The sequence below is a fragment of the Danio aesculapii genome, chromosome 6 (assembly GCF_903798145.1).
Source record: "Danio aesculapii chromosome 6, fDanAes4.1, whole genome shotgun sequence".
Classification (NCBI taxonomy): domain Eukaryota; kingdom Metazoa; phylum Chordata; class Actinopteri; order Cypriniformes; family Danionidae; genus Danio; species Danio aesculapii.
Genome location: NC_079440.1, coordinates 19,207,812 through 19,231,702, shown reverse-complemented (window position 1 = coordinate 19,231,702; position 23,891 = coordinate 19,207,812). Strand labels below are relative to the sequence as shown.

General features: G+C 35.0%; 2 protein-coding genes across 3 annotated transcripts; one reads left to right on the top strand and one right to left on the bottom strand.

The window, feature by feature from the left end:
- Nucleotides 1-1,088: 1,088 nt before the first annotated feature.
- ccdc80l1 (coiled-coil domain containing 80 like 1) lies at nucleotides 1,089-16,701 on the bottom strand. 2 transcript variants are annotated; one of them, XM_056459716.1, is made up of 7 exons: nucleotides 15,064-16,701; nucleotides 13,535-13,691; nucleotides 13,315-13,451; nucleotides 12,694-12,845; nucleotides 12,486-12,589; nucleotides 1,964-2,047; nucleotides 1,089-1,823 (listed from the first exon to the last, which is right to left on the bottom strand). In XM_056459716.1, the coding sequence occupies exons 1-7, from the start codon at nucleotides 16,693-16,695 to the stop codon at nucleotides 1,525-1,527; spliced, it is 2,565 nt and encodes an 854-aa protein (XP_056315691.1). In that variant the 5' UTR covers nucleotides 16,696-16,701; the 3' UTR covers nucleotides 1,089-1,524. The 2 variants fall into 2 exon arrangements, with proteins under 2 accessions (XP_056315691.1, XP_056315692.1); XM_056459717.1 differs by lacking the exons at nucleotides 1,089-1,823; nucleotides 1,964-2,047 and adding an exon at nucleotides 8,141-8,822.
- Nucleotides 16,702-17,842: 1,141 nt separating this feature from the next.
- Nucleotides 17,843-23,428, top strand: faimb (Fas apoptotic inhibitory molecule b). The gene is made up of 4 exons (XM_056459718.1): nucleotides 17,843-17,956; nucleotides 18,926-19,154; nucleotides 20,398-20,447; nucleotides 22,828-23,428. The coding sequence occupies exons 1-4, from the start codon at nucleotides 17,843-17,845 to the stop codon at nucleotides 22,975-22,977; spliced, it is 543 nt and encodes a 180-aa protein (XP_056315693.1). The 3' UTR covers nucleotides 22,978-23,428.
- The last annotated feature ends 463 nt before the right edge of the window (nucleotides 23,429-23,891 follow it).

Here is a 23,891-nt window from a genome sequence, read left to right as displayed (position 1 = left end):
TTTAATTAGAGTTGGAACCAAACTGTGCAGAGCTGCAGCCCTCCGGAAACTGAGTTTGACATCCCTGGTTTAGATTAAACTACCCTATTAATTCGTAAAAACTTCATACACATGCAAAAACCATTTAACATTTAGATTGCAAAAACACCTTTAAAGACATTTAATTTGAAATCTACTCACAAATTACAATTCTAACTACCACAAATTATTAAAAGTAAACTTCACTACTACTTTTTTGAAGTGGGCTCATTTTACAACCTCCCTAGAGGTAAGCAGTTGAGTTTTTCCATTTTAATTTTTAATTTGCGCGAGCCCTTGATAATGTCTCTGGGGCCCCCATAAATATATGGGCCCTTAGAATCTTCCTAACTTTCCCCCCCCAGCGGCGCCCCTGTAACACTGCCGGTCTTACACCACTCAACCCGCTCCGAGCTGGGATCGAACCGGTGGCCTTCCACATGGGGGACGGTTGCTCGAACAAGGAGGCTAAACACCATGGCCTCTAGCCTCTGTCGCTAGAGCACCTTTAGAGGTCAGAGGAGTGAGGTTTACCTGCACAGCACTTACTAGCTGGCCTCTGTTACACTTACTTTTGACATCTCTGCTAAAAACAAGACAATATCTTTTGCCCGTCTACAAAATGCTTCTTGATTTAAGATTTTTAGATATTTGGACTATAACAAAACAAAAACTTTAAGTACACTGTTAACGATATTTGTAAATCACACGTATTTAACTGTAATATAAACTATTTTTTACTGAGACAGTTATGCAGTATGTTACTGTATTTTCAAGTTAGATTGTGAAAATGACTGCATATTTTACAGTAAAGATATACAATACTGTAAAAAAATGGTGCTGTAAATGTAAATACAGTATTTTTGCTGTAATTGATCGACACTGTAAAAAAAAAAGTAATGTTACTGATTAAAAAAAAGTAAAATAACGTCTGTTAAATTACAGAAATATACTGTAAAATAACAGGTATTAAATTACAGAAATTTCCTTAAATTTAAATTTCTGGTAAACTTCTGTAATTTAATATCTGTTATTTTATGGTAAATTTCTGTAATTTAACAGACGTTATTTTACTTTATTTTCGTTCCGGAAATAAAATTTTTAGATTTTTAAAACTACAGATTTTTTTTTACAATGTACAGTAAGTAACTGTAGATTCTACTGGAAATTGTTAACAGTGTAAGAAAAGCATTTTTCCAGTGTAACTACAGAAGGGTTGAGCTTTAAATAGCAAAATAATCAAAAATTGAGTGAGATGATAATGGTCTAATACGATTCAATAATTTATGCTAGTTTGACCAAATGGATTCAAAACTAGTAAAACTCATTTGTTTATCACTAAGTGAGTTGTAAAATAAGCCTGTTTATTTAAAAACTCGCAATGTTCCTTTAACCTAAATACATTTTATTATTGTTTAATAAGAATGATTCTCAGACCAGTTTTCAAATGATCCACACGTTTTCCCTGTATAGAGTGCGCAGGCTAACAGCCACATGCCTCAGTTCTTAATAAGCATAACCCTGATGATAGGCCTCATGGTAGCCATCATGATGAGTGTAGTCATGGTCTGGACAGCGCATGCCGAGAGACTGTTGGATGGCCATTTCCTGTCTGCGCAGCTGCATGGAGTCCACCAGCTCGTATATGATGGACATGGACCACATCGGAGACGGGTACCAGGACTTGACGTTGCCGTCTTTCCCAACAAGCAGCATGGAGAAATACTCCTGGCTGATCTGAAAGTAGTTCCTGATGTCCTGCACCAGAGAGGCAGACAGAGCCTCGCGGTCCACTGATGAACTTCCTGCAATGCAAACCACAGCTTTTAGTTTTCTCAATAAAAAAACACAGCAACAGCAGGACATCTGAGTTGTTGGCAATGAAAGTAGCGCACAGATCATAAAAGCCTGTGAGGTTTGTTCATTGCTAATTAGTCACTCTTACCATTTATGGGATAAAGCTCCAAGACTCCACTCATGTCATCCAGGGTCTTTCCAAGCAGTTTCAGTAGAGACATGTGACGCAGCCCTGTGAATTTATGAACATTTGTGAAAAACTTACAGCTGCTCAGATATAAGCCTCCATTTGTGGCCAACATGAATCACTGCTTTGCATGTTCTCAGTTCTTTATTGTGGTCTTGTTCTGTCATTTTTAATGGTTATCTTTACTGTCGTCTTGTCATTTTTATTGTCATTTTAGTTTTTGATGTCATCTTTACAGCGGTCTTTTTTACTATCATGTTTACTATAATCTTAACTGTCACGTTCTGTCATTTTTACTGTCATTTTGTTCTGTCTTTCTAAAAGGAGTGGTCCACTACGATATCTTTATAATGATGTTAGCAAAGCCTACAGCGAATTAAGTTTGAGGACTACAAAAAATATATCCAGGCTAGTGAGAACACAAACGCTTCAGGTTACTTACATGCACCCTGTGCAGAAAAGGGGCACGGCCGGAGGCACTGTAATGTTAGCAGAGTATAAAATGAGCTAAAATGCTGTCCAAACGCTGCTATTTCCACAGAGCTTGTTCCGTTTCTGTATTTGGGCTTCCAAAGGACACAACACAAAGAGAGGAGTGCTTATTAATTTTAATTATGTTCCAAAGAATTATAAATATATATATATATATATATATATATATATATATATATATATATATATATATATATATATATATATATATATATATATATATATATTATATATATATATAGCTCTAGCATTTGACAAAGGAGAGCTTCCAGAATCTCTCTCGGTTCAGTTCTGGAAAACTCCTCAAAGAAGGAGCAGCTCCAAGCATAATAGATGAAGCTGTGGATTGTGAGCCACAACCTGTAAGTATTTTTATTTGTTCAAATTGATCTATTACATGCACAGTTTCTAGCATTAATGGTATGTTGTAGCAAGGAAATAAACAACAGGAAATACTGTTTGGGCATTGTTAACAATTAGCTACAAATTCATATTTATCTATCAAATCCCTGTAAACACCCACAATCTTCACAAGCGCTGCAGGTGGTCTCTCTATGCGGCCGCTTCCCTGCGTTATAAATCTCTAATAACAACTTTACAAAAGTTTGGCATTTATTGCCCTACTTAAAGCAGAAGCAGATACCTCAGATGTTGAAGATAAAATAAACACAGACTAGTTTGAACTACGACTCGAGTCATGGTTCAAACTATAGTCTATGTTATTTTATCAGTGCAAAAGCAACAAATATCAGTCAGCATTTAATGATATATTAATGTTAAAGAGCTTTAATATCTATTTATTTGATTATAAGCCTTACCATTTTTGGAGTACAGTGCGCTATTCTGTGCTTCTGAATATGGCAGTATTATATGTTTCTGTCTTGTTACTTCTGGTACAGATTGTTTGTCGCTGGAATCTTGTGCTATGTGTGTGTTTTTGACACTGTGTTACACTGTATCCTGGGGATTTTTATAACTTCGAATATAAATCTAATTTCTGAGGCTACTGCTGTCCTTCGAAGGCCGCGCTTTCAGCCGTAGCCAAATGCATTGATCCAGAGTTCTTGACTAAAAATGAAATACGGTGTGTTTTCCACAAAGGCAAAGTGGAGTGCTGAAATACAATTGGGTAAACTGGCAGTAGTGGTGGGCAGAACGAGGATTCATGAAACACTGAAACAGTCGAAGCAAATGTGTTGAAGCTTTGAAACGTTTTGAAACCCATGTCTACAGTGACACCTAGTAGTCATTTTTATGTATTGCTCTGGAACAGCTTCAGCAAAGAAACAATTACGCAAATTGAGGAATTATATCCCATGATGTACAGTCGAGGTTTCCAGTAATTTTGTGAAGCGGTGAGAGTTCCAGACTAGCATGATGAGATATGGGTTTGAATCTAGGGTGATGCAGCTATAGATATCAGTTTTTAAATGCTCTGTTCTTGTAACATATTTTGTTTTAACATTGGTCTGACACCTGAATAAACACTTTGAAAATAACATTATTAAAATACATCAAGTCATAATTTCAGCGCATTTGTATAAGTCAGGATTCGAAGTCGGGTCATTTGCAGCACATTTGTTCCGTGCACTAGGCTACGTGAGATTGCATGAGGGTTTTTGCCTATCCTGTCAATCAAACATTCACCAGGTTCAGAAACACTTATGAAAAAGCTGCTGCTTTGAATCGCTTAAGTCACTTGGCCTGGTGTTTCAAATTATGCTTCAGTGCAGTGTTTCGGAACACGTGTGCTTCGGGATCTCTACACTGTCAAAACGTCGTTAAAATGGCAGTGGGCGGGTTATAGAGACCAATAAAAAAGACGTTCCATCACAGAACACAGATTTTTAAAGGAGAATAACAGTCTTAAGCTTTGTTTTTCAGATAAACAAATATATTCACTTAGCATGTTTCTTAAATATCTGCAAACATATTATGGTATTTCTATGACTTGGAACAGTCAAACTTTAAAAATGCACCACTTCCATTGACAACAACAGAAAAAAAATGCTTAGCTTGGGGGAAAATGTGTTCCTGTAGACACGAGCCTTTACACCATGTCTTAACTACATGTAACATGACAAGATTCCAGCGAAAAGCAATCTGACTGTCTGCACCAGACATGACAAGACAAAAAAAACTAAATTAAAAGTGTGGAATAGTGCACTGCACTCAATGAAATGAACAGGTTTGTAAATGAATCAAGGAATGACTATTAAACGTTTATACGTTTTAAGTGCTGAGTGACCGATGTTGTTGGCTGGCACTGAATCACAGTTCTAACGTTTGCTTTTTGTGTTTGCAGTTAATTTATTTCCCAAATCTGAGGTGAATCTGCGCCAGTTTCAACGTGGCAATAATTGTCCCCTTAAAATGGTATTCAAACTCATTCTGGTAACATTCAACACAAAATAAAGCACATAATCAGCACCTGAGGTGATCATTGTCATAGTAATTTATGCTGTTGTTTCAATTGTGAACATTGTGAAATTGAAACTGTTAGGACAAAAACTCTTTTTACATTGTAAAAGGTACCTTTTATCACGTCCCAGTATTGCATCTTGCTTTGCTGTTTCTACTATTATTTTTACTGTCCTCTTGTGCGGTCATTTTTACTGTAATCTTTACAGTGGTCTTATTTCTGTCATTCTTACTGTCATATTTACTAACATTTTAACTGTCATCTTGTTCTGTCGTTCGTACTATCCATTTTTTTGTTGTTTTATTGTTCTTTATACACTGAAAAAAATGATGTCTGCACAATTGTTGTAATTCATATCTGTTGAATTTAAACAAACAAATAAAATTTAGTAATGTTCAACTTTGTTTATATCCAGCCCAAATAAATAATTTACAACCACTTATCTTTAAAAAATGTTTAAATCCAAGGAATGACCTTTGAATATTTTTTTTCAGTGTACTTATCTTGTTGTGTTGTTTTTGACTGTCATCTTCACTGTAGTCTTGCTATATTGCCTTTAGTCTTGTTTTTACTGAGTATAACATTAATAGACTTTTTAAAAGAGAAAACAAAGTATGCTGTCATTCATATACATGCAGAGTTGCCCAAACAAAAGCCTTATTTGCAACCAAAGTGATATTAACATGACTGTATAAGTAATATTGAAATTACTTACTTTTTTAAATTTATACATTGTAAAACACACTACTAAAACATACAAAAAAGACACCAAAAACATGCAACAATAAGCAAATACACTGGAGTATTTTGAGCAAAAAAATAATAATAAGAATAAAAAAAATAATAATAATAATTAAAAAAGAAAAACCCTAGTGCAATCTTATATACAGAAAAAACAAGTCTACAATGTGATGACCAGAACTAGTATTTAGTACCAAGCTTATTGGGGGGGTTGGAATTGGACTTATTGGAATTGGAATCAGAAGGAGCATGGTCAAGCTGAAGAGTTTATAGATGTTTGCGAAGGGGTTCCCACAATTTTATAACAATAGTGCTAGGTCGGTGAAGAGAGTACCTAATTTTCTCTAATTTCATAAAATAATGAACATTTCTTATCCAACAAGTGTGAGAAGGAGGGTATAAGGGCTCTTCCAGTTAGCCAGAAGAGTTAAGAAGACTACAAAGTCTACAAAATGAGAGGGTAAAGAGTGGTGAGACGGGAGAACCCCAAATAAACCAATAATTGGACACGGTGGGATATCAACAGTGGTAATAGCCGACAGCGAGAGGAAAATTTGTCTCCAAAAAAGAAAGCATGGAAGGACAGCACCAAAACATATGGATTAAAGTAGCTGAACCAGAAGCACACCTGTCGAACTCAGGGTCAATAGACGGATTGATGCGAGCTAGCCTGCTTTTGGACTAATGAGCTCTATGCACTACCTTGCATTGTATTAGGCTTTGACGTGCACAGATCGAGGAAGTGTTAACCCTGTTCAAGATAGCTTTCCATGTCTCCTCGTTAATGTCAATTCCAATGTCTTGAGACCAGGTGGTCCGTAAATTATCGGAAGAAAATTGCAGATTAACAATGATATTAAACAATTTAGAAATTGAACCTTTAGCACAGGGTTCTATGCCCAGTATGGTGTCTAGATCTGAAGCAGGAGGTGCATTTGGAAAGTTAACAAATTTTTAGCGCACAAAATCTCGATTTTGTGAATATCTGAAAAAATTAGCTTTAGGGACATTAAATTGAGAGGCCAACTGACCAAAAGAGGCAAAACACCATCGATGTAAAGCTTACCAAAAAGAAGGTTAGCCTAAGGGCCCCCAGTGGGCTGTGAGTGCAGGGCCACTGAGATTTTGCCCTGCATGGGCAGCCCTCACTTAGCCCAGAGAAAGCACTCACTAGGCCCACACAGTGCTTATACTATAATCTACTTAAATCTGTTTCATTATAAATTATTCTCAGTTCAGGCTTTTATACATCTGGATTTGTTTATAATTATTCATAATGCCATTCCAGCACTGCTGTCTCAGAGCAAGAAGGTTACTGGTTTAAGTCTGAGCTGAGCTAGTCAGCACTTTCTGTGCGGAGTTTACATGTTCTCCCTGTGTTTGCGTGGGTTTTCCCCAGGTACTCCGGTTTCCTCCCACAGTCTAAAGACATGTGACACAAGTGAATTAAATAATAGTAACAGTCACAAGCACTTAATGCGTACACACTAGCGTGGTTGGCAGTGTATTTCCATAGAGCCATCTTATTAACCAAGGTATAGGCTAAATGAATCAGAGGAGCCCTCGAGAACTACCTAATCTCGTATGCCCTTAATACTCATTGACCAGGCAGGAGCCTTGGGCTCATCTATTTCCTAGCTCAGGGTTCTCTTCCAGCACAGCATGCTAAACCTGCTAACATAGTCAATCCTTATCTTAGTGTGAACTCTTGAAATAACCAAAAGAAGCCAATCCAAGATCTCTCCACGAGGCATAAGCACTGTCCAAGACTGCAGTTTAATTTCTAATAAAATGTTAATACAGCCAAACTGTTTTGTTTACAAAAACAAGGGAAACCGCTGTATTTCAGCTCTTCTGCTTTACTTGAAAGTCCCCTCCTACTCACATTAATGAATTTAATACCTAATTTTGCTGACACGGTGGCTCAGTGGTTAGCATTGTCACCTCAGCATGAAGGTTGCTGGTTTGTGGAACTGAATATGCTAAATTGGCCTAGTGTATGTGTGTGAACGAGTGTGTATGGATGTTTCCAAGTGCTGGGCTGCAGCTGGAACGGCATCCACTGTGTAAAACATATGCTGGATGAGTTGGCGGTTCATTACGCTGTGGTGACCCCTAATGAACATAGGGACTAAGCTGAAGGAAAATGAATGAAAGAATTTTGCTGGTAATTAAGGCATACTTTTATTGACAGTTTTGCACTCATCTAACATCTGTACACATATTTACATAATTGTGACCCTGGATCACAAAAACAAATCTCATATTGCACTTATATTGTATTTTTTAGCAATTGTGAGTGAAAATTATTGATTTTTAAGTCAAGTATTAAGTCAGGTATTAAGAGTATTAAGTCATGTTCCATGAGGACATTTTGTAAACATCCAAAACTTTTGTTAAGTACTTAATTAAGACAACTTTAAAGATGATTTTCTCCATATTTTGATTAGTTTGAATTCTCAGATTACAGATTTTTTCAATAGTTGTATCTAATAGCCAAATATTGTACAATCCTAACAAACCATACATCAATGGAAAGCTTATTTATTCATGAGCTTGATGTATAAATCTCAATTTCAAAGAAATTAACACTTACAACTGGATTTATGGTCCATTTTGTCTTTAGACATTTGTACACACAATCCCCAAACGTATATTTTCCAAAAATGAAAGGCATTACTGATGATAACACAACAATACAACATAAACCAATAATATACTAACTGATAATCAACACATACTCCTGTTTATCTGAACAAGTAGACTGATATGACTTTTAGTTCCATATGAAACAACAAAACAACAAAGGATTACTCAGGTTTGTACTATTCATGGAAGTTGATTGAGAGTTTTTGCAGATATGTTCTCTGAAACGTGCATGTCATCTGCATTAAAGATGTCCGTTGTTGTTTTTTGTTCTAAAACGGGCCTTAGTTTACGAGGGTATCAATCAAGCTGTCATGCCCCAGAGAGGAAGTGGTCCCTGTCGGATCGCTACGCACGACTCTAAACATTCACAGGTCCTTCTGGATTGTAAAGAATGCAGAGAGAGATTCTTTGCAATGTTCCTACATCCAAAATAGCCAACAAAAGAGCCGTAAAAGGACTGCGTGATGCTATTTTTATTAGTCCCATTCTTCAGAGCCTTTTGTAAATCGAGGGTTCCTGTGCAGATGAGAACTGGTTCCAATTAAAAGAATAGTACCAATACATATGTGCATTTATATCTGAAGGAAACTCTCAGGATAATCAGACTTGACCAACACTGTAAAAAAAACCACAATTCCTTCATGTTGTCCCAACACAAATAAACCCTTATGTACTGTTGGGGGTGTTCTCATCTCATTCTGGGGTGATTTTGAGTCTCAATTTGGCCATAACTTTTTCTGTGTTTCAGCTAGCAGAATGTTCTTTGGTGACAAATTTTATATTGACACATATTTTGAGAAAATGCTTTGAAATTTTTAAAGAACTCAACGATACACTCTAGGCAAATTTATTACCCTGTTGTTATGTTCAGGATGAAAACATCCACTGAATTAAACTTCTGTAAAATGCATCAGATAAATATTTTTTTGCATAAATCTGTTAATCAACCTCAGTCCTGATCAAAACTACTAAATTGCTTAGAAAATTACAGAATTTTAACTCTTTAATTGCCAAATTCATAAATGATGTCACTAATTTGGTGAAAAAACCTCACAAAATGACGTATTCTCAATATAAAAGGTTATTGTAGGCTGGATTTTTTTTTTACTTTTATCAAAGTCTTGGACATGTGAAACAGCATTGCCTTTGATGCATTGTTTTTGATTGATTTTCTTTTTTCCCCCTAATTTTCTGTCTGTGGCTGTTTTTGCCCATTGACTTCCATTATAACCACATTTTTTTTAAATTGCGAAACCATGACACCATATAATCATGCATTTTTAATTGTCAAATTTAAGGGGTTGAATTTGTAATTTTTTACAGTTGATCATCAGTTGGCACCCTTAACCCTTTAGATAGGTCTGTGCAAAAGAAAGCTTAGTTTCTGGATTTTATATGGAATATAACAGCAAATTAAAGTGTGTGTTTCTGTGTGAGAGTGACCTTTCCACACTTAATGTGTCTGAGAAAATCAAAATATGCTTTTGTAGCTCTAAGAACTACATGGAGTAAACAAAAACAAAGACTGTGTATTTATGCACCATCAAATGTGGTTATAATAGAAGTCAATGGGGCAAAAACAACCACCAACAGTAAATTAGAGAGAAAAAATGAAAATCTAACAATGCATCGAAGCCACTGTTGTTACTAATAATTGACATGTCCAAGACTGAGATAAAAGAAAAAAATCCAGTCCACAATTACTTTTCATATTGAAAATACGTCATTTTGTGTGTTATTTTTCTCCAAATCAGTGCAATCATGTATGAATTTGGCAATTAAAGAGTTTTGTAATTCTTAAAAACATTTAGTAGTTTTGATCAGGATTGTGGTTGATTAACAGATTTAGTCAAAAAAATGAAAAAAATATTTATCTGATCAGCAGTTTAATTCAGTGGATGTTTTCATACCTAACATAACAAAAGGGTAGTAAATTTGAACAGTGCACAAGGGTTAAGTTAATTGTTTTTACAAATTTAAGTGGATTAAACATTAAAAATTAAGTTGTCCCTGCAGACAAACTCATTTTAAATAAGTAGTTTGAACAAGCAGCAAAAGTCTTTTTTTTTGAGTGAAGATCAACTCCAAATACTTTTTTTTATGTCTGTTTGAGTTGTTATATTGAAATGATGAGGTTGTTTGGAGGTCAACAGTGGATTTAGGAGTAGTTCTGTGAAATCATGCATTTTTGATTGTAAATGTAGACATAGATGACAGCTGTTGACATTATTGCATAGGGTGTTGACCGCACCCGACCCCAAAATTTGTTTACAAATGCTTAACATGGAATTTCTGGGAACAAAAAACTGTCTATTTTCCCAAGTTACATAAACAAATGGGAGTGATGTTGATACAGCAAAGCTCTTAGAGCGTTTTGTATACATTTCACAAAATGGTAATAATGTTGATGTTGAGAGTGGTGTCATAAAGTCTCAAATTTCTTGCACATTCTCAGTCTAGTGAATTCTTAGATTGTATGATTTTATGCTTTCTAGGACCCCAAAACACTTTGCTGAAAGAATTTTCATATTAATCATATTAGCATTTGTTTTAATTGGTAATCATATTAATTGGTTTATAGTGTTTGTTGTCTGAACTAATTTGTGGTATAATTAGGGTATAATTAAGGTATTTTACATTGATGTAATAGAACCAAATGGGAATGAATAATAGTTTACTAAATAGGAATGCAAAAGAAAATTGCTTCAACAAATATATTTAATGCGGTACAGTGGCTCAGTGATTAGCATAGCCGCCTCACAGCAAGAAGGTCGCTGGTTCGAGCCCCACCTGGGTCAGTTGGCATTTCTGTGTGGAGTTTGCATGTTCTCCCCATGTTCGCGTGGGTTTGCTCCGGGTGCTCCGGTTTCCCCCACAGTCCAAAGACATATGGGTATAGGTGAATTGAATAAGCTAAATTGTCCGTAATGTATGTGTGTAAACAAGTGTGTATGGATGATCTTCAGTACTCGGTTGCAGCTGGAAGGGCATCCATTGTGTAAAACACATGCTTGATAAGCTGGCGGTTCATTCCCCTGTTGCGACCCCTGATAAATAAAGGGACTGAGCCAAAAACAAAATGAATGAATGAATTATTGTTATTATTTATTTATTTTTTACTACTCATACTACTATTTACTCTGTTTACTGTTTTTTTTTAGTATTTATGTATGTTCTTTTTAAAGTAAACTGTATAAATGATTTGGCAATACATTTGTAACATTTGTCATGTCAATAAAGCAGTTATTGAATTGAATTTAATTGAGATAGAAAGAGAGAAGAGTGTTGTGGTTTGTCAAGCCACTCACCTGTGTGAAGCACACTTCATAAATGCACAATATTTTTGTTTCTTTTTATATTTATTTTGATATGATATGCAGAAACGGCATACTTCCATATTATATATGTAGTACACTAAAATCAGTATGTGAGCCAAGCAGTATGTCCAAGTTCATAGAATTCAAAAATCAGAATGCAAAAAGTACCCAGATGACCTACTACTTCTGAAGGTTCTGAAGTGCGCATCCCATGCCTTGCGAGAGAATTCATGAATGGGAGGGAAGCGACACAACTCACGAGGGTAGGTCACGTGATCATGACAAAATGGCGGATGTTATACGTCCGAAATCCATTCATACTGCTCACATTCATACTGTGTAGAACAAACTTTTCTAATGGCCGAGTAGTACGTTTAAATTCAAATTCAGTGCCAACTGAGTATTAGGCGATTTCGGACGCAGCTTGTGTTTTTTTTTATGTACAATTCACATTATTAACAAACCATTAACTAAGACTTTTAGCTCAACAAACTACTAATTAGCTGCTTCTTAATAGTTACTAATGTAGTAGTTAAGTATAGATATTGAGTAGTATTAGGGATGTAAAATCAAATCATACTTTATAAGTGATTATAAACAGTTAATATCTTAATATTAGGCAGGTAATAAGCCAGTGAATGTTGTTAATTGTTACTTAATCTAAAGGGTTACCTCTTTTTTTTTCAGTACATTTTTGTACCCCAAATGGGCTCATCTTGACAAAACCATTTTGGAATCCCTAAGCTAGAGTCCTGCTTTGTGGTTTGTCTATAATCAGTCTATATTAGTCCAGCAGCACTATTTCACAAACAGCGATGTTGTTTCTAAATGAAGTTACTAAGGTTTACTGAAATGAGCTCACCCAGATTGCAGGCTTGGCTATTAATGGCGTAGAGTTGTTGCTGATAGGCCCATTCTTCATCACTAGGGGTGGATATTATAAACAGTCTCCGCCTCCAACGGAATCTTATAAGAGACCATGACATAAAAAATGCAGACATTGCTTATGTTAATGACTTGTAAAAATATACTAATAAATTCAATCACTGGAATAGGTAAATATTCCTAACCTAGATAGGAAGTCCTCTAGCGATCTTGATTTATCTTCTTTCTTGCACATAGCTCCAAGTTTCCTCTGCTGCTCTATCTCTTTAATGCGTGTTGACAGCGTGTCAATATAGTCAAACATTGCTTTCATAACAATCGGCACTTCATACCGTTGCTGTGGAAACAAGAATAGTTTAATTTAGCATGGTAATCTTAAAAGGACAGTTCATCCAAAACAAAACAAGTTTGATTTCATTCTTATGTTAAACAAGAAATTAGATATTTTGAAAAATGTTGGAAACCCTATCACCGTTGACTTCTATAGTATTTGTTTTACAACAATTTTCTAAATATCTTTGGTGTTCACCAGAAAAAAAGAAAGGTTTTGGAACCACTTTAGAATGAGTAAAAAGTTAATTTTTATATCTAAGCGAACCACGCTGTAAAAAATGACTACGGCTTTCAATTTTTACAATGAATCAAATAAATTTTAAACCTCAGTTCAAACTTACATCAGTTAAACAGACTTAAAACATCAAGTTAAAATTTGCATTACTTAAATGATTATAACATTTTTACAGTGTATCCCTTGTAGTCAGAAATTACACCTCATATACAAAAAAGTATGTTTTTTTAGAGCTCACCTTCACTTTCATGTCAAAATCTGTCAGTACCATGTTGAAATCGTTATCAATCATCCCAAATTGCTTCCTAAATGCTGTGATGAGGTCCTGGTTGATAAGATCACTGTCTGGCAGACCCCGCAGAGGCTTGTCCTGTTCTGTATAATATTTAAATGTTTTCATCTCAGTGACAGCATTCTCATAGTATATTTTGAAATCAAACATTTAAAGCAGCACCGACCTGTCTGGTAGTGTTCGATTTTCATGGTACTGTTTGTTAGGGGACCAAAGATGCTGATGATAGAAATTTTACGTAGAGCCATATCACACACTTGCTCCAGGTATTCATCCCTTTGTTCACTGTACATATGATTCTGCTCATCTGGAGCTGTAATGACCTGCAGACAAAGACTTCAGAAGATTAATAAATATCTGAGCGTTTTTAGACATTTATTCAGTGTTTTTCTGTTCCAAACATGATAATTTTATCAAATAATAAAATAATAAAACTTGAAACTTGTACATCATAAAGCAACCTCTTAAAAATACAGGTTTCTCTAGGGGGATTTTACATGTTTCTTTAATTTTTGCTTAGTTTGAAGATTAAAAAATAATGTACAAAAAAGTAAACTCTTCACTAAAATGCTGTTGTTTATTCAAACCAAATTATAGATAAATATATATAAACCTATTGTTGGGTTAATTTTGTTGGTTCATATATCCATATTGAAACAAGCCAGCATTTTGAGAGTGTACAGAATTTTTTGTCCAATAGAAAAGCTTGATAGAGTGCTCAGCATTTATAAGTACACCCCTCACAAATCTATCTTTTAAATTCGTATTTTTAATAGGAAGCTATGCAATATTAAATGTGCATACACATTAGATTAGTCAGCGCTGAAGCCAAATCTGGAGCTTATCTAACAAAATAACTTACGATAATTCTTAAAAAAATAGCAAACCCAAATTTATATGTCATAGAAAAATATTAAATACAAATTTAAAAATCAAGAGAAGCAAAAAATTTGAAAAAATAAGTTAAAATTTTCTAAATTTGTAAGGTTGTAAATTTTTTGCAATATTTTGCTTGAATTTAATGGTATTATCTTTCAATTTCTCAATATATTTGGTGACTAACATATTATTTTAATAAATATATCTGTTTAATAAATCTGTTTTGTTTAAATGCACCAAAATACATTGCCTATATTCACTGAGAAATGAATAAAAACATTCACTTCCAAAAAAGGGTCTACTCAATTGTGCTGAGCACTGTAGTTCATCATGGAACTGCAGATTCCAATGTAAATCCATTACTTTTAAGAGAAATGTATGTGTAATGAGTGAAAAGGCATCGATAGAGCTCAACAGTAAGGGCCCAATAGATTTATTGTTAAGAAATCATGATTTTAAAGATATATTTTTCGCATTTATCAATTACTATTTCTTTCATCAATGAAAATATTTTAAATTATATGTATGTAAATATGAACGAGCTTAAAATTACATATTAATATTTCTGAAAACAGAAAAATAAAGCTACAAATTTTTAATAATTGATATGTAGCTACAAAATCTGATCATCAGAATTCCATCACAAATTCTTATGTGGAAAAAAATTATAATAATAATAAGACATAGCACAGCTCCATCTGGCTAAAATTTCTCTTGAACTGGCCCAAGGACATTGGCCTCTCTTTTATTGGTGAGCCCTATTTTATGTTTCTCTACAGTAATTGTGCCCATGTGTCTCACTGATACAATACATACTATGAGGCGTCGTCTTCTCTGAAAGTAACTCAAAAATGTTTCTAATGATTTCTTCGGATTCATTGTTTGGTCCACAACAGCTCTTTCTTCAAAAGCGTTTGTTTTTTGTGCTGTGTTTTTATTCTGAATGCTGACATTTGTCTCCTTAGTCACTTTGGGGTCTTTTTTCCCAGCAGGTATCTTCTTTAAAGGCTTTTCAGGCCTATCCGTCTTCTTCCCCCTGTCAGCACTGTCAGGTTTAGCTCTCCCCTTTGGGCTGGTCATAAGTTCTGTCTCTGGTTTTTCAGCAGTGGGCCTCAGTGCGTCCCGTTCTCTTGTGTGCTGACTAAGCTTTTCTCTCCATCCGTGTTTTACTACAGGCGGTTTGTTTTTGGGCTTCTGTGCAGACCTGTGTGTTGGTAGGACTGCAGTCGGCATCTTTTGTGTGGGGTCAAGGTACTTTTCTTTATGTTGTTTGCGTAAGTTAGAAGTAACTGGGTGACTATTTTGAGTCTTTTCTTTAGGTGTTGTAGTCCAGGTTGTGTCTGGATGTGTTTGCTCCATTGTGGTGGGTACAACTGTGGTAACAGTTGTAGTTGTTGAAGGTAAAATGGTAGTAGTAGGTGCTGTGGTTGTTGTAATTGTTGTAGTTGTAGCAGGTTGTGTGGTTGTCGTTGGAGGTTTGGTGGTTGTAGTTTTCAAGGTAGTCGTTGTAAGTTTTTTGGTTGTAGTTAATGCAGATGATATTTGTGCCTGAGTCGTCTGGGTAGGCTGAGGGACGGGTCTAACCCTCTGCCGCCTTGTATTTACTGCTGTATTAATCTGTGGTTGCAAACCAACTGTATTTGAGCCAGCAGACTGCACCACTTGGCCTTCAATTCCAGCGGTCTTGCACTTTTGCACGAAACCTTTATGCCTTGCCTTCTCCAGTCTACGCATAGGCGTCTGGTCTATCGTTTCATAAATCGCCTCCAGTTGAACAGGGTATGGGTATCTTTCCTCTATTTGAAGGGTCTTTCTTAAAAGCACCATGCCAAACTTACCATCCTCCAACTTCAGGAAACCCATCAGTCTGGGCACCAAAGCTGGATCCAGCGGTTCCTCCACCAGAGATCCCTGATTGCTAACCCGTCTCACCTTGCCTCCCATCTTGCCCTTTTCATGAAACATTATAATCTGTTGCATATGTCTGTCCGCCATCTCACAGTACACGTCCGGCTTGAGCAAGTTCATCATTAACCTGTAATAGCCATCAGAGTCATTAGGTGCAGAAATGATCAGCACACGATTTTTACCTGCAAAACCAGCTAGGATGTTAATGGAGCTTGCAGCTACTAAACTTGTTTCTTGAGCAGGAATGCTATCATTTACACTGAGTTTCCTGAATAGAGCTGGTCTTTGCCCTTTCAGGACCCTCCTGGCTGGAGGTCGTGCGTTCTCCTGATCGTTCTGAGGTTTCCTGAGAATATGTGTATTCCCAGAGGCGGATAACCCCGAAAGTCTTCTATTAGATTGCACATCCTTTGTGTATTTGTTGACAAAAGTGTTTGATTGTAATTGTGCATTTCCTCTTTCTGTTCCTGTGTAATCCAAGTCTGATGCTTGAATCCACGTCAGTGTCACCAAAATAACATAAACCTGTAGATTTTTCATTGCAATAACACTAACACTGCTAATATAACTAGAACATATATATTAACTGCTTCTGACATTGGATAGGCGAATAGCCTATGTCTGAAAAGAGTCTGAGGTTAATTTGAGCAAACAGAAACGAGACACAAACTAGCATCAAACTAACAGTTAAACCCTGTTACATTACTAATAGTTAACAAGGAGCATAATACAGAGGAAAAGGTGTGTAAGGAAAATCACTCAAAGTAATTCCGACTTGTCTTCGTGGAAGAAAAAACAGTGTCATAATCCAAAGCGAATGAGCTTGTCAAGTGATTGAGAGAAATGAATTACTCCGTAGGTATTCCCTCATTATAATATTCAGTAACGTCCCGAGAATGACAGGGAAAACTCCACAGCTCTTTTGTCAGTTTGCAGAATCCTTCAAACAACAACTTTCAAAAGACCCTCAGCGTCTCTAAAAGTTCTCAGTGCTCTCTGAGCTCCACGCACTGAGATCGGGAGACAAGTTCTGAACAAGCGGGGCTCACAGCCAGAATGGCCACGCCCACTCCCTTTTGATATGCTAATAGCGTGCCTGGTTCATACGTTCTATACCTAATTTGCATAACATCATGTTATATAATAATGCATAAAATAGGGTTGGAAATAGAATTATATAATCACATATATTAAATAACAAACCTTTTTGATCAATTACCTATTTTTGTAGTTTTCTTTGCTTTTTTAAAATTATTTAATTTAAAAAATATATACATTATTATTTATTTATTCATTCATTCATTTTGACGTTTATGTACAAAATCAGGCGTTTTATATAAGAGGGAGAGAGAAATAGAGAGGACCGCCATCTATTGGCAGAGACCAGAATTTAATTTATAATATTTTACTTCATTTTAGATGTTTTTTTAACCTATTTTAAATATTCTTGCAGCGTCTTCGCCTACAAACATCCTCAAACACTCTCTGCTTAAGGTAAGCCTCTTACACTAATGCCACTTGTTGCTGAGCGAGCATGGGATGGCAAACTCCTCAAGAATATACAGAGATTTAATCGGCAGTTACACATGATGAGGATTATTATGACCAGGCTCAGGCTAAAACATTATATGGAAATAAAAATAGTGTAGACCTGTGTCGGGTAGTTTGAATCTGAACGCCTCTGAGCATGTCCGGAGACATTGTGGGAGCGTGGGACGTGTCCCTGAGCGATGGGCTTTACCGAATTGAGTTTGAACACGGATCAACGACAGGGAAACGGGTCATTTATATTAATGGGAAGGTGAGAGTCAGTAATTTTCACTTGTATATAGTTTAATTTATCATTACAGACATTAATGTTATCATAAATCAAATAACTGATGTTGTCAAATCTGTCTGCATAGCCTATACATGCACAATACATGCACAAACCTAACAAGTTAGGTTGTGTCCTTTTTATTTATTTTTTTAAATGAGCAAGCAATATTAAACTATATCATACATATTTACCATGATTTAGGCTACAAAAGACAACAAAGTTTATACACCAAAGAAATCTGATCAGGCATATTTAGATTAGAACAACAATCATTTGACATTAAAATACTCTGTTCATGATTCTATGCAATAGATGCAATTTTCAATTATGTATTAATATTAACACCAGCTGTTCTTTCATATATTTTATTAAGGTCAGAATATGAATGTTACTCTGAATTATTTTGTAGCATTATTTCATGCACGATTTTGTTTTTATATTTTCCCTACAAAAGTTATTTCTGTTTATAAAATTACTTTTGTAAATTTAACTTAATTTACACAAAGATTGGATGTCTCATCTCATCGTAAAAATAAACATTTTTTTATTAATGATTTTTTTATATAATGTTTTATTTGGTAACACTTATAACACATAAAATAAGGTTATATAAGTTAATGTTATGCATTTATTAACATGAACAAACAATGGACAATATATTTATTACAGTATTTGTTCATGCTATAAAGTTCTTCATTGTTAGTTCATGTGACCTCATGATGTATTAAATATTGTTAAAAAACATAAAATTTGGATGTTAGTTATTGTTTAGGTATGATTGATAAATTCTGTACAAGTATTGCTCATATAATAAGTTCATTTTAGTAAATACATGAACTAAACCTTATTGTAAAGTGTGACTTTTTATTATTTTTTTCCCCAAATATTATATTAAGTTGATTCAATAATGAAATAAATATAAAAAATAGCCTTATAAATTCTTTTTTTAAGGAGGTGTTGAGGAGGGACTGGATGTTCAAATTGGTGGGCAAAGAAACGTTCCCTGTTGGCTGTACAGAGGCAAAAGCAACCATAACCATTGAGGCCATCACTGGGTTTTCCTATGAGTACACGCTGGAGATCAATGGAAAAAGTCTGCAAACATTTCTGGACAACCGATCAAAAATTTCCAAAACATGGGTGATGAAACTGGATGGTGCCGATTACAGGATAGTCCTAGGTAAGCTCTGTGAAAAACACACCTCTTGATTTTTAATGGAAAAAATTCTTTGAAGGCCTCTGTTGTTGTCAGGTTGCCAGATTTGCAGGAACAGAATGACTCGATCAAGGGTTTTTAAATTAGGGAGCCAAAATAAAAACAAAGAGACTTTAACTTCAAGTAATATAATAGGCTATTGCACATGTTTAGAGCAGAGATGCCGAAAGTAGGGCCCGCGGGCCAAAGTTAGCCGATGGTAACCTTTGATTTGGCCCGCTGTCCCATCTGAAAAGAGAGTGAGAATTATGGAGAGGGTTTGGGCGAATGCCTCTGACAGAGATCGTCATTTTGAATTTAACATAACCTTTTATTTCTTTGTTTTAATGCTGAGCTAAAAAAAAATGAAATTAAGTGATTTAATTAAATGTAGAAAAATGAATCAGACTTTTAAAATTTTGTCACTTGACCAATCTGGCAGAAGCAGCTCGACTAGTGTATTCAGCATTGAACTCCATTGTGTTATAAATGGGATTGCTTATGTTTTTACAGTAATAAGTTCATTTTAAAATGTTAAAAATGATACTGGATTAGTTAATATGATTTAAGGCAACATTTTCTAGTTTTTTTATATTATCTTTAAAAAATACTGTATTTACATTTACAGCACAATTTATCTGGCTGCATATGTCTTTACATTATTGTATGTATTTACTGTATAATAAACAATAATTTTCAGAATGCAGCTTTAAAATACAGTAACATATAGTATAGCTCTCCTACAGTAAAATGCTGTTCCTATTACAGTTGAATACTGTGTAATTTACAGTGTAATGTATATATTGTAATATTAACAGCGCTATGTTCACGAATGCTACAGCATACTGTTGTATTAACTATAGCAAACTGATAAAATACTGTATTATACTTTTCTTTTTTACAACTGTAGTGGTGTATCATCTAGCAATATACCATTTAGTTGTAAAAACGACAGTATTGCGTAATTTGTTTATATTCCTAGTTGTTGTATTATCACAGAAACTACAGAATGAGCACAACAGATCAATTCAGGTATAAATTTCTAGAGTATTTTTTCATGTGGTTGGTTTGTTTTGAAGAGATCACAGATATGGGGGTTTGAGGCATCAAAGGGTTAAATTACACTACTCTCTTCTAACATTTGACCTGGTTTCATACAGAGATTAGACAGCTCTGACACTTACGACAACCCTTTTGCAAATGACAGTTTCCTTTTATTTCACTATAGAGAAAGACACTATGGATGTGTGGTGCAATGGACAGAAACTGGAGACTATGGTGAGTACTTATAATAACGTACAATGTAAAAAAACATCAATAAATCAGCAGTTTTTCATATTTTGGGATTCATGTTTTTAGTTTTTATTTTTCCCCTGTTTATTTATGCTTTTAAATTGCATTATGGGACCTTGACCTTTCTTCCAACAACTTTTAACCTTGAAAAGTTTGAAAAAGTGACTTTTATTAATGTTTTAAATAGTTTAAAGTGAAATGTTGTCTGGGTTGGTGTTTTATATTACGCTATAAAAACCTTAAAATAAACGTCCAGTACATTTTTTGTTATTTTACAGACTTATTTCTCTATATATTACCTCTTATACATTATATTATTATTTTAAACTACTAAAATGTCAATAAACGTCAATGTTTTCAACATAAAAAGCTGACAGAGCAGCGATCAAGGTCCCATAATGCAATTCACAAAAGTAAATAAATGGAAAACACTTGTGAATCCCAAAAAAACGAAACATAATTAACAGATATTACTAGAACTGTCATTAAATTGTATGAAAGAATCAAACAAGATATCACAACAATTTGTACTTTTTGTTTTAGTGGCTAAGTTGTATGAATTTGTATGAACTCATTTGGACGATCTGCTGTGATCTGCTTATCCTCCAATGACAGTTGGGGTTAGGGTGGGGTTTGGGGGCACACCTCCTTTTAAAAATGTAGTATTTTTGTATGAATGAGCCAGAATTAGATTTGGCTGGAATCACATTGTTTAAAGAGATATTCTACGCCAATGGTGTAGTGGTTAGTGTGTCGGCACATGGCACTGCGGTGTTCACGATGTAAACCTCACTCCTCTGACCTCTAAAGGTTTGTCCGGGATGGGAGTGAGGTTTAAGGGGGTGAGTGTAACAGACGCCATCTAGCGAAGTGCTGTGCAGGTAAACACCACTCCTCTGACCTTAAAACGTGCTCTAGTGACAGACGCTAGACGCCATGGTCTTTAGCCACCTTGTTAGAGCAACTGACTCCCACGCAAAGAATCACCGTTGAATCCCCAGCTCAGACCGGGTTGGGTGCAGTAGGACCAGTGGGTTACATAATTATTAAAAACAATAAAATAAAAAAAGAGACCCTTAAATGAAAATTCTATCATTTGCTCACCCTCCATTTGTTTAAAACCTTTTTGATTCTTCTATTAAACACAACACAAAATATTGCATAAAAAAATGCCTAAAGTCACGAAATCAAAATGTACTCTTCTTAATTATATATATATATATATATATATATATATATATATACACACACACATACACATACACATACACATACACATACATACATACATACATACATACATATAAAGTAGTTTTTGTTATAAACTATGGATCTGTATACTCAAGTATTGAAGCCTTCCACCCCCTTTGAAACAACTTTCTACAATTTTCTTCACTTCCTGGTAACATGGAATTCCTTTCGGGGAGGAATATCAAGTGGGTGTCTTGATTCTGCTCTGAATTTTTTTTCTCATTTTCAAGTGGATGTACATCACAATAGCTGAAAAAAGGACAATCTTAATTTTCATTTCATGCTGATTATTATGGAAATGTTGAGATGTGCTTACATTTTGAAAATGTGCATAAATACATATGCGCACAATGAGTTAAAAAACTGTTTATCAGTGAACATCTGCATAAACTATGATGGAAACACACTTATGAAATAAATTCCATGTTTATGCATAAAAAAGTCATGTGATATTTGTTTAACAGATCATGTTTTGACAAAAACGGGTGCAATGGTCAGCGGATTGACCATATTGCATGACATCTGAAATGTTGTTTTGGTCATTCTAAAATCCCTCAGCCAATGTCTGTCATCAAAGTGGAGTGGTCTCCCATCTCCAAAAGCCACTGAGTGTTCATTGTGTTTGGTTTTCGTCTTGAAATGCAAGTAATTTATTATACAAGTCAGAAAGGCCCACAGTGCATTCTCCTTCCACTACAAATTCCACTTTTCCTTAAGACGTTTAATGCCAGTTCTTCAGGAAGTGACGCTTTTGTTCTCTTTGACTCATTGGATGGAAACTGTGTTTTATTTGCAAATTTTAAACACAATATTCCAGTTTTGAACATAAGTCTAATTCACACCTTTGGATGGAAACTTCCATATTGTTGGCCCATAATATTTTTTATTCCTATACTCTGAATATCATTGGCTGTTTTTCCCCCAACATTCTTCATATTGTTTTGTGCTCAAAGGAAGAATAAAATTCATAAAATCTTAGGACCACTGAGTAAATGGAAAGGAAATTTTTATTTCAGGGAAGTCTGAAGGAAGTGATATATATTTTTCATAAGCATTACCATGACGTGTTCTTGTGTTACAGGCCTGTGTTTATTGATTTTTTTTATGCGTGCAGGGAGAGTTTACAGAGAACGGATCAGAGACACACTTTGCACTGGGGGACCATGAATGCTACATAAAGGCAACAACTAGTGGACGAAAGCGAAACGGAATAGTTCATTCCTTACTGGTGGATGGGATCAGGATAGAAGAGGCCATTGAGTGAAATGGAGGCTAATAGAATTCAGCTGTGCAAGACATTTAGCAAGAGTGTACTTTAGCACAATTAGATACAGATGGCACTGAATGGATTTTTTTCTTCTTCAATAAATCCAATATGTTGGAAATTGTTCTGTGTGGACAAGAACATTTCAAGGTGTTAAGGGTCTTAAAGTATCTTAATCATGAGCGTTTTATTTGAATGTGATAACATGACACAAACAAACAAACATGTTTTCTTTTATCAGATGGCATAAGGCAACGTTAAGGCAAGATGACTGGAATTTTTTGTTTTTAACCATATAGAGCAGCTACACATCGATGGATTTGCTCTTCAGTGTTTGGACTTTCAGCAGTAAAAATTAAACCACACTGAACTGAACTGAACTTTGAAAACTGGACAGACACATGCAGTTTCAATTGCAATTTACTAGAACTTCTATGTTAAGCTGCTTATGTTAAGACACAATCTACATTGTAAAAGCGCTATAGAAATAAAGATGAATTGAACTGAAACCATATAGCTGTCACCTTAATCCATCTTACAAATGTTCTTAAATAATATCTTTAATTGATTGCATTTTTTAAATGAAGATGATTCACAAAAGATAAACTTAAACCCTTGGCTTATATTGCATCTGGAAAGTATTCATAGCGCTTCACTTTTTCCACATTTTCTTATGTCACAGCCTTATTCCATAATGGATTAAATTCATTCAGTTCCTCAAAATTCTACACACAATACCCCATATTGACAATGTGAAAAAAGATTTTTTTTAAATTGTTGCAAATTTTTTAAACATAAAAAACCTGAAAAATCACATGTACATAAGTATTCACAGCCTTTGTCGTGAAGCTCTGAATTGAGCTCAGGTACATTCTGTTTCATCATTCTTGAAAAGGCACACACCTGTCTATATA

Bases quoted from the DNA above. Each gene is read 5' to 3' on its own strand.
- faimb (XM_056459718.1), top strand. From the start codon at position 17,843: ATGTCCGGAGACATTGTGGGAGCGTGGGACGTGTCCCTGAGCGATGGG. The intron at 17,957-18,925 runs GTGAGAGTCAGT...TCTTTTTTTAAG, and splicing joins TCATTTATATTAATGGGAAG to GAGGTGTTGAGGAGGGACTG. The intron at 19,155-20,397 runs GTAAGCTCTGTG...ATTTCACTATAG, and splicing joins CGATTACAGGATAGTCCTAG to AGAAAGACACTATGGATGTG.
- ccdc80l1 (XM_056459716.1), bottom strand. From the start codon at position 16,695: ATGAAAAATCTACAGGTTTATGTTATTTTGGTGACACTGACGTGGATT. The intron at 13,692-15,063 runs GTATGTATTGTA...CTTTGTCTGCAG, and splicing joins AGAGAAGACGACGCCTCATA to GTCATTACAGCTCCAGATGA. The intron at 12,590-12,693 runs GTTAGGAATATT...GTCTCTTATAAG, and splicing joins CTAGAGGACTTCCTATCTAG to ATTCCGTTGGAGGCGGAGAC.